The sequence below is a fragment of the Antedon bifida genome, chromosome 4, assembly GCF_963402885.1.
Source record: "Antedon bifida chromosome 4, ecAntBifi1.1, whole genome shotgun sequence".
Taxonomy (NCBI): domain Eukaryota; kingdom Metazoa; phylum Echinodermata; class Crinoidea; order Comatulida; family Antedonidae; genus Antedon; species Antedon bifida.
In genome coordinates this window covers 313,707-324,923 of record NC_136229.1, presented here as the reverse complement: position 1 = coordinate 324,923, position 11,217 = coordinate 313,707, and the positions used below count along the sequence as shown (strand labels likewise).

The window sequence follows — 11,217 nt, the reverse complement described above, 5'->3', positions numbered from 1 at the left end:
ATACCAAATAGCCAATCACAGTCGAGTATTTTATCAATATAGAATTTGTATCTCCATTGATGAGATCAGCCACTGATATCCACAGAATTGTCATTTTTTGCCTTTGGATTTACAATATTATTGTATAGTAAATACCTGTATAAGATAATGTGCTCTATAAATACGTATTTTGATGAAAATACCACACAAAAAAAAGAAAGCACACTTCTGTGAAACGATTTTACCGATTATTTTAATATAATCTCACGACCAATTGTCAGCACAATCAATTTTTATTATTGATTTTTTTGAAAGATTGACAAGTCCATCCAGGACAGGGGGCAAACAAATAGGTTAGTTAGAGCATATTTACTTTCATGCATACACCCAAATAAATAAAAAGAATGATTAAAATCATTTTTTTGCCTTGCAGGTGAGTGCATACACGATTTTATTACTGCTTTCAACAAGGACCAGAAGAACAACTGGAGAGTCTCAAACAATTAGTTTTGCAATCGGATTCTACACTACATCATCCAGTTGTTCACCTCCCCAAATCGCACAGATTCTCTCTTCTTTCATTTTCTTCACCCTCAATATAGTATGGTGGACGTTACTGTGTTGATTTTCTTACTAATGTAAAGCTCTGTCTACACTAACAAACTAGTTTGACAAAAAAAGTGTTATGTGCCATAATATGGTAGTTATATGCTCAAATATGGTAGTGAAATGACATCATCATGTCCATATATGGGCACATCACATTTTTTTGTCACAAAGTGCAGACAGTGCTTAATGAAAACTTGATTTGTCCTTTTTATCAAATACAATCAAAATATTTATTTCTGATGAAATTATTAATTATTACACAATGTTTAAGTTGCTTTACAAAAATATAACACAGAGAAAGGATGTAAACTAAAAGTAGAAAATGTTAGCTTTTATTCAGACACAAAAAAAAGATCCATCACCATGTGAAATGTGTATTTCAAACAGACATGTTAAAATAACATTCACTTACATAATAAATAACATCATTGCCTATCACAAATTTATCATAAATGAAAAATTACATCTAGCTTTTAGCATATTAAGTGCAGACTTCATTTTGGGTCAGCGATACTCAGCGAACATTCTTACACACATATACTGCATGTAGACACGCATGTACTGTACTGTATGTAGTGTCAGTAGTGGAATACTTTATCTCCATTCCAAATTGAGATTCTCTGCTACAAAAGCAAAAATGTCTGCATATTCTTGAATCTAAAATTTAAAAAAAAATATTTGTGTAATGAATCATTGGATCAGTTCACACAGGATGGCAAAACACTTTTTAAAAACGTAAACGTAGAACCACCTGCTACTAGGATTAATTGCACACAGGTGTTCAGGCAACTTTCTAAGTCCTTACAAGAGAAGACTTGATCCACCTGGACCATATGGACGAAGCAAGTCTCAACCTGCAGCCATTTTATTTCTATATGTTGTGGTGTCAGTGCCTAATTACACAGCCACTTATGTTTAGAATTATGAAGATACATGTTAGGATGTGATTGATACTAGATAAATTCTGAGCTCACTACTATAATCACAAATTTAAAAGAAATCTGGATAACAATAATTTTCGTACATTTCCTAATATAAGTAGTAGTTTACTGTATTTATGTATTTTATGTGTGATGTTTGTCAGTGTTCCACCTGTAAGTAGTGAACCTTGAGTTCAGTGTTGGTTTGGAAAATAAGTAAATATTTTCCATAGAAATGAATACTCACAACTTTAGCTGTAGGCTTGCCGGCACCATGGCCAGCCTCTGTGTCTACTTTGATGACTAGAGGGTTGGTTTGTGTCTTTACATCTCTCATTGTGTCTTGTAAGGTTGCAATGAACTTTAATGAATGCAGTGGTACAACACGGTCATCATGGTCAGCTGTTAACAGTAATGTGCTTGGGTATTGTATACCATCTTCAGGTACATTAATGTTATGTAGAGGTGAGTATCTGAAACAGATTAGATATATACCTTGCTTACTTCTACTTGAGAATGTTTGAATACTGGTTATAAATACACAATAATATTACATATACAATGCCAGTAAATATTCTACATTCTGGTACAGTAGAAAATATCATACTAGAATAAATACCAAGTATCACTGCCACTGCATTGTGTTGCTATATATAGTTTATCAAATTATATAACATGAAAAGGTTCATAGTAAAGTTACAGGCATCAAAATAAACTCATTGTGTAATCTAATGTAAATAAACACGTTTTTGTATTGATGTGTATTGTATTTGATGAATAAAAGATATTGATTATCATAATGTACTTACTTCCTAAGCCATTCAAACTCTTCTTTTTTATCTGAGCATCCAAAGTCTGTAGTCCATGCATGTCCAATTGTGAATTTGTGAAACTTCAGCATGTCTAAAACTCTGAAAATAATAATCAACAAAGTGCTTCATAACATTTAAAGTTGACTGGTTGAAATTGTAGCGACTTTTGTTCCATTGGAACACATTTATATACATTTCATTTTATGCATATTTAGTTTATTTTCAAAACCTATTTTCTTTGAATGATATTTTTGTATACATAATGCTATTTAGAATTGAACACTACCTCACACTTATGTCATTATTTGTGACGCGACGTGTAGTGGCCCTACAGTCACTAAAACATAACAATGCTCCCAGAGCACTATTTGTAGTGGCCCTACAGTCACTAAAACACAACAATACTCCCAGAGCACTATTTGTACCCTAGGAGCTGTTACTTAATTGATTACTTACCCAACCTGGCCTATAACACAGCCAAACCAGCTAGGTTGTTGGTTGGCACAGGCTGCCACTAGCAACCCACCATTTGACCCTCCATTTATGGTTATCCTACACAAAATAAATATGCATGCTCTTTATTTGAACAGTTGTTTTTTATGAAGATGAATAAAGTTTCTTTTATCTTGTACACTCACCCAACTAAACCCAAACTTTACAAATTTGATTTTTATTCATTAAAATGAAGAAGAAAATTGTACTGCAGAGAGTAGATGAATAAATAAATAAGAAACATAAGCAAATCAGCGCATCTAGAGCCTGCTTTGCTCTTAATAATCATTAAGTCAGAATACATACTTGTTAGCAGATGTGTATTTGGTATCTACAAGGTATTTAGCAGCATACTGGAAGTCATCAAAGCAATTCTGCTTGTTGCCTAGACTACCTCCTTTGTGCCACATCTCTCCATATTCACTACATTCAAGAAAAAATATCCAATGGTCAACTCAATCTTTTCAATAAGTCAAAAACTTAATTATGAAAAGCTTTTCGTCACACAAAGAGCATACTCTACGAGTTATTCATTTACTCACCCTCCACCACGGATATTTGGTACCGCAAGGATGCCACCAAATGATTTGATAAAGACAAGTCTAGACACGCTGAAGCTTGGGGTGATGGAGATGTTGAAGCCACCGTACCCATACAACCATACAGGGTGTGATCCATCCAACTCAATATCCTATCAAACAAAACAAACATCTGTATTCTATATTACGAAATTGCTTTCTTTCATTACAATATGCCTAAATCTGTAACATTTCTATCACATGTGCACAACATGTGTTACTGTATCACGGAAACAACACTGCATTTACCCCAACCTTAAATACAATTCCTATGATACATTGTATCAGAGAATGGATAATATATAAAATCCCCTTTACCACTTTTGAGACCAAATATAAAGTTTGATAGTGTAGACAGACCTATATACAGTACAGTACCTATATATTCTGATAGCACAATCTTCCTTATTGCAAAATAGACCAAACTAGTAGGCTAGGCTTCTTTTTAACTTTATCATTTTAGTAACTAAATATTGACTAGGAAGCTTTAAAATTCAAGTAATTACCTTTTTATGCACAATAAACATTGGAACTTTAGTTGAGTCTTTGCTTGAGTAGAACACCTGAGTTGTCTGAAATAATGTTGCATCAAAATCTTTAACCTTGATCTCCCTGAAGACTACCGGGTCAAGCGGGTCCTTCGTCAGGTCACAATGGTAAATTATACCAGGAGTTAAGAATGACGTAAACAGGTAAAAGATCTACAACAAAGAATAAAGCATACATAAAAAACATATCATAATTTCATGTACAGAGAGACCACAAATGGGCAATTACCACACTACTTTTGGTTCTATAATTATAGAGGAACTTGAATTGACAAAATGATCTCATCCATGTCACTTAATAGCAGTTGCAACTACCAGTTGTTATACTTATAGCAAACATAGAAAAGTGATAAACAATTGATGTGTTTACCTCAGTATCTTTCTTTCTACCAGAGAAACCAGTAACAGATCCAGCATCCAAAGGAAACCTGAGTACAAGCTCACCAGTGTTTAAAGCATGCAGTTGAAGTACACTCTGAAACAAAAATGCACAATATTTCTAGTTAAAAATAAAATGCTTTTTAAAAAATATTATAGGAAATGCCCTTGTGTGAACCATGCAAGAGTTGACAGCAATTTTTATTGTATGTATATTTTTATCTCTTCCGAGTCAGAGTATTTTTATACTCTCCTATCCTAATAAATTGAAATAAATTGAAAGTTTACTCGAGTAATATCACTTTACTGCATTACAGTGCAGTATTAGGTACCTTAACATCATGTAAATATCCCAACACCATCTTGTCATTATAAACACAGCCAGCCCATTCTAGTACATCAACATCTGACTCTTTTATAAGATCTTTCCAGTTAGCCTAGTAAAATTATTATTATCAAATTAAATGTACAGTAAAACAATTTATTTAACAGTCAATCTCATCTACAATATAAAGGAATATTACTGTATCATCATATTGATATGAATATCAATCATAGAGGTGCCTCTATACGAAATTTAGTGAGGGGGGGGGGGGAGGGTTTGAAAGGGTGGATACATGGATTGCAATAACAATGTATTTATCTCTCTCAAAATTTATCCTAAATTATGGAGTGAGATTAAATTTGAGTATGGGTTATGATCGGTTGTACACAGTAATAATAATAATATTTATTCGGTCACTAATGAAAAATAAGGAGTGAGAATAGGCTACTTATGTAATAAAGATAGTATTTATATAATATTAATAACTTATAAAATGTAAATAAAGCACCCACCTTTTCTGGATTTTGTAAATCAATGTTTAACAGCTTGTAACGAGGAGCATTTAAGTTGGTCTTAAAAGTGAAAACACTTCCAACATTTGTAATGTATTCATACTCCGCTTCAAAGTTGTCTATCAGCTTAACCCATGGTAACTTTTCTAAAAACAAGAATGAAATGAAAAATAAATGCGCTATATAAGCCCCATTTATTATTATTATTAAATATCAACCTTTAACAATTTCAAAGGTTTTATAATCTAAAAACTCAGGAATGTCAAACAATTATTCTACTTCAGTTATTGCAGTAATAAGTACATTTTTTACTTCAATAAATATGATGATGATGATATGGTTTCAATGTAGAAGTTTATGAGGCAGTCTCTGCAATAAACAGTATGTATGAATACCCAGAAATAGTTAGCAGGTTAAATAGGTTAAAGAATAAACAAGATGTAGTTACTGCAGTAGTAGACATTGTCCTCATTTTACCTTTTATTTTGTGGTCAATTGTCTCTAGATGACAATAGTAAAGTCTATTGACTGGATCACAGCCTTCTGAGATTGACAAGACAACATACTGACCATCATCAGATACTTCTGCTCCTCTATAAAACAAACACTTATACTATTAGTTTACATAGAAGCTTGTAGAGAATATTGGGTAAAAATTGAATTTCACTGTGCCAACTTTTTGTAATATTGAGGTGAGGTTGCCTAGCAACAAAAGTCTGTAGATGGATAGAGAAGTCTGATCTTTAATGTAGTTAGTTGAAGACTGATTGATTTTATTCAATATAAATAGTAAAATGTACAGAGTATAGAATATCTGGATAACCCATGTCAACTCATTTCCAATGGGGTCAAAGGTTAAGATAATTGATAAAATAGAAAGTCGGAATATTAACTACAATATATAAATGTAATTATATAGCTTGGTTTGTCAAATATATATTACAACCTTACCCCATCCATTTAGCATGATCAGGAAATTCAGCGCACAAAATATCGTCAGACTGTGGTGTATCCAACACGTGGTAGAAGAGTTTTTGAAAAACATTGGATGTAGTCTCAGTTCCATCTGACTTGCCTTCTTGTGAAGGGTAGCACTGCAAAATGAAGTTGCAAAGCATACAGTAAATTAAATATATTAACCAATAAAATACTACATTTTGTTAATATCCTTATTTAATATCAACATAGTAAAAAAACAGCCACTATAATGAATTCTTGATTCTCAAAAATTTGACTTACATTATAGAAAAGTCCTTTACCATCGTGCGTCCATGACATGCAGCTAAACTTGACACGCTCCAATACATCGGGAAGATCTTTGATTTCTGCCACTTTCATGAACTAATCCATAGAAGAAAAACAATCATCAAAATACAATCTAACATTAACAATGTGATCCACTAATTCTAACATTAACAATGTGATCCACTAATTCTAACATTAACAATGTGATCCACTAATTCTAACATTAACAATGTGATCCACTAATTCTAACATTAACAATGTGATCCACTAATTCTAAATGTTTTGGCAAGTGCACTTAATGCAAAAAGAAATATTGCAATTATTAGAATTTACAGATTCACAAATAATTTAAGGAATTAATTGTTTTTCTGGGCAATAGTGTACATAGAGCATCATATAATATTTATGAATCTCTGTAATTTGATGTAGGTATATTGTATATTTGTTTCATTTCATTACATTATTTATTTGGTCTGAAACTGAATTGGGGAGACCTAAGTGAACTAAATCACTGTGGCAGAGCCGGTTTGTATTCTTTTAAGAGGGCCTTTTCAAGTCAGCTGTACTGATGTAGTACGGCTGTAAGCACTACCCTTGTAAAACAAAGTTGACTAGATATAGTATCACTACCTTAATAGTAACCCAATCTGATCCACTAGCACTAAGACCATATGCAAAGTACTCGCCATCTTCACTGAATGCATAGCCTCTTATTGCTACTGTTCCATCTTCTGACAACTTGTTTGGATCCAGGAACACCTTGGCTTCAGCTGAGATCGACTCTTGAACGTACATTACACTAAGAAATAAAATAACGTACATTACACTAAGAAATAAAATTAGTATCAATGAATTGCATACTCACTTAAAGCAACAATTATGCCTCTTCAAAATTACATTTTTTCTGCAAATTAACAGACATTTATTTTATAATTTGTACTTATTATATTTTATTCATTTCATTCATACAAGGATAAGGCTTGCCACACCAACACTCAAAGCATAAAATAAAAAAACAATTATATAAACATAAAATGTATAATTTAGAAATGCTGATCCTTCTTCATTTTGTTTTGTTTTTATTTTATTCATTTTAGACTCATATTTAAAACACATAGACTATGAGTGTGCCAGGCATGTCACAAGAGGGCACAGGACCACTGTCTCCATAAAGCTTGCCACACTAACACTCAAAGCATACCTTATACAAAATTATAAAGTATTATACAGTATTATTTGTCAATAAAACAAAGATTTGCTAATTTTATAAAACGAGTTGAAATACATACCTCTGATTTTGAAGCCCGGTGTTCATGAAGTAAAAGTAACGAGAACCTCGCTTGAAAGGGCAACTATATTTAGCAAAATCCCACACTTCGGTTAACCTATTGCAAGTATAAGCATTGGATTGCAAATGAAATTTTAACAAATTTTTATTTATTTTTTATTTCATACACATCCAATCAGCGAGTATTAACTCATCAATATCACAGGATAGATGTGGAAAAATGTGATGTGTTGTTGATATATGGAGACAGTACCAACTACTGCATTTTGTCACTGGTCTTCAACATTAAGTTATCAATATTAGCAAAGCTCTTGTTTGTTATTATACCTTTCATTTAATTTCTTATGATATCGACACTTTTCTATATAAGGTGAAGTGACATCATTTTGAGCCTTAACAAAAGCCTTGGTCTCTTCAGCGTCTGGATCTTCCATCCATTTATATGGATCGGCAATCTGAAAGATAAAACAAAAGTCAATTTTAATTTATATTGTAAAATACAGCTCCACAAAGCACAAATAAAGTAGGCCTACAGCCCCATCACATTATCATAAAGACCGTTCACTTTTTTGGGGGGAATTTTTCTCTCTCTCCCCCTTTTAAAAATATAAACATTTTTTGGTGATGGTAAATTTTCATAGCCTAGGCCTAGACTAGCCTATGAAGTTTTAGGTAGCTCAGACTAGGTCCTACCTAGCTAGGTACTATAACCTAGCCTCGATCCTCTAGCCCAGGCCTGGCAGCTGGCTAAGTAGAGCTCTCGCTCAGCTGGCCTCAGAGTGGAGTGTGAGCAGTAACAGTACAAGGCCTAGCCTCTAGCTAGACCCTGTATAGTAAGAACAGTTTTATTTGGTTTGAATTTCAATTATTTAAAATGTTTACCTTTGTACCATGGTATTCATCAATTGAAGACTCATCTTTTCGGGGTTGTGGATATTTTAAACTCATTTCTTTTTACTATACAGTACTTTTTAGTTGCCGCTAAAAAATGTAGACAAAAACCAACACATGGGATCAGTCGGAAAGCCGCGTTGGTAACGCATCACTGATTTCATTCATTGTGAGGGCGCGCTTCGTGGAAAATGTTGGAATTTTTGCTATTTTAGTACACTTAGAAAATGGTATAATTTTGATATTAAATGAAATCAATAAACGTATTTCAATAGTTGAACTACAAGCGTAAATAATGATAAAAACTGTGATCTAAATTCCACAGATTTTTTGTTTCAAGAAATATCATTATTTTATGTATAAACTTTTTTACTTTAATTTTTTTTTAAATGATGGTAAAAAATCATTAAATTTCATATTTTCTAGATAAGGTTTCAAAGCGAATTTAAAATCCTTTCAAGATAAACTATTAAGCTATCTATTAAAATAAAAATCTAATTTTAAGCTTTCTTGGGATGCAACTCCCACTAATCAAACCAAACCTACTACATTTCTGTTCTGTTTCGATCGAAAAATCGCCATTTTGAAACTTTGTTTACGTTTTACGAAGCTGGTACGAATCGTCCCGGACCGAATCGTGTCTGTGTTCAATACGGTTTTCATGCAGGCGTATTACGTCATAGGCCTAAGATTTCAATTTGCTCCCCGATTATTGTTCTATTTGGTTTCTGAGCTAGGAAAGGCTACCTACTATAATTACTTACTTGATTTCTAGCCTAGCTAGGCCTAAAAATAGTATTTTCTAGGCCTAGCTAGGCTGAGTAATTCTGATATAATACTAATATTAGATAGGTAGGCCTACCCTAGTGAGTGTTAATAATAATAGTAGCTGGGTATTCTATAGTCTAGGCTGGTGGTAGGTCTATCCCAGCTCTGCTCATATACCAAGCAAGAAGAAGCCTGAAGGAGAAACTAGGCCCAGAACAAATAAAAAACTGTTAAAAAAACAATAAATGGAAAAATAAAAATAAATAACCCATTTTCAATTTATATATGGGGAATGTTTTATAAAATCGGGCATGTTTGTTTCAGAGACTCAAACGTGTATTTTTATATGGTCATGTTTTTAAAAAAGATAATTATGGGCCCAGCTGAAACCAAGATATAAAAATATAAGTCCATCATTTACTTGTATATAAATATTACTTTATTAGATACAACTTGCATTTCACACAAGCAACCAATTTTTTTTTTACGTATACAGAATGTGAAAAAGCAGTTTTTAATACAAATATCTTTCAAACAATACTGATATAAATAGTAAATACTACTACTGTATATATTATTTAAATAGCACCTTGTTCATCAAACATAACAAACTAGCTAGGCCTATATCATATTAACTTACGTGAGTCTTACGGTTGTACTGATTTTATGATTGTTTTATATGTTTATATTGTATGTATCTGTGTGACTCTGGTTAATAATAATAAAGTAAATCAATCAATCAATTGCAACTTAATTTATATCTTATCATTGACTGATCTGAAACGCTTCTAAAACTTGAATGCGCATGAATGTGTATGTTATATTATTATTAGCGAATAAAATGAAAAACTATCAGCTGCAGCAATGATATTGAAATCGAGAAAACCATTACAGCTTCCACCGTCCAACCTCATATTGAAGAACGAGACAGAAAATCGTCGAGTCTTGATACCAACAAAAAACCTAAAATGAAAATGAATAGCTGAAATGTAATGAATGAAACTATTTAAATAATTGTCACTATGATATGAACAAAACATTGCATCGTTATACAGTATAATTATTCAACATAGGCCTACCATGAAAAAGCAGCAAATACAAAATTTCCTTATGTCTGTTTATTGTAATAATTATTAATATTATAAATAAATTGTACCCCTCAGTTGTCAATAATTTTACTATAAATAAATATTTAACTATATAGAATATGTAGGCCTATACCTGTATCAGGCTGCGATTTGCTTAATTATCTTTTTAAAACTCCCCAATGCATCTTCAATATAGAGTAGGATTGTAACGATACTTTAATAATACTAAATTGTAACTAAAGTATTTAAATTATTAACAGAACATGTTACTAGGCCTAGGCCGATATAATACGACAACGATCCACCAGGTCGTGCATATACTCACCTACAACAACCACAATCAACACACCATGCACCACACACGACGGAACTAGTGCCGCGAGACGTAACAATATATGACATGAGGACCTTTTTTAAAATGTTCGCTATAGGAAGCTTAAATAGGGTTTCAAGCCAATTTTAACGTAAAACAGACTATTGATACTTACTCTATCCATATACGTCGGTTTTTTGGTAATTCACTGTATGGGATGCAAATCCCACTAATGGAAAATTTGTAAACAAACACCTGTTAGAAAACTTCAGTTTTGACGGACGCACACGAACTTTGGAAAGAAATTGTCCCTGACAACAAATCCAACAAATTATTCAGAAAATTAGGTGACCTGCGACATCTTAAACATATAAGGAACTGATCTTACCATATATGGTTAATTTTTCGCCTACTAATGTTTATTAAACAGCTATTAAATGACGTATACTTTATGCTAATGTTTTCGCGCGA

General features: G+C 32.5%; 1 protein-coding gene across 2 annotated transcripts in view; it reads right to left on the bottom strand.

Moving 5' to 3' along the window:
* Nucleotides 1–8,701, bottom strand: part of LOC144839422 (prolyl endopeptidase-like) — a 34,475-nt gene extending 25,774 nt beyond the window's left edge. Inside the window, exons 1-17 of one of the 2 annotated variants that reach the window (XR_013611742.1) lie at nucleotides 8,569–8,701; nucleotides 8,014–8,141; nucleotides 7,688–7,783; nucleotides 7,029–7,197; nucleotides 6,393–6,494; nucleotides 6,105–6,247; nucleotides 5,631–5,746; nucleotides 5,154–5,299; nucleotides 4,649–4,753; nucleotides 4,309–4,413; nucleotides 3,897–4,091; nucleotides 3,355–3,503; nucleotides 3,119–3,235; nucleotides 2,777–2,872; nucleotides 2,318–2,419; nucleotides 1,756–1,981; nucleotides 1,001–1,245 (exon numbers count right to left, since the gene is read on the bottom strand). Coding sequence is in view for 1 of the 2 variants with exons in the window: in XM_078694770.1 (XP_078550896.1) it covers nucleotides 1,183–1,245; nucleotides 1,756–1,981; nucleotides 2,318–2,419; nucleotides 2,777–2,872; nucleotides 3,119–3,235; nucleotides 3,355–3,503; nucleotides 3,897–4,091; nucleotides 4,309–4,413; nucleotides 4,649–4,753; nucleotides 5,154–5,299; nucleotides 5,631–5,746; nucleotides 6,105–6,247; nucleotides 6,393–6,494; nucleotides 7,029–7,197; nucleotides 7,688–7,783; nucleotides 8,014–8,141; nucleotides 8,569–8,634 (2,124 nt within the window). In the remaining variant the exon portion in view is untranslated. Of the gene's footprint in view, nucleotides 1–904; nucleotides 1,246–1,755; nucleotides 1,982–2,317; nucleotides 2,420–2,776; nucleotides 2,873–3,118; nucleotides 3,236–3,354; nucleotides 3,504–3,896; nucleotides 4,092–4,308; nucleotides 4,414–4,648; nucleotides 4,754–5,153; nucleotides 5,300–5,630; nucleotides 5,747–6,104; nucleotides 6,248–6,392; nucleotides 6,495–7,028; nucleotides 7,198–7,687; nucleotides 7,784–8,013; nucleotides 8,142–8,568 lie in introns of those variants that run through there. The other variant, XM_078694770.1, reaches the window with a different exon arrangement.
* Between the last annotated feature and the right edge of the window lie 2,516 nt (nucleotides 8,702–11,217).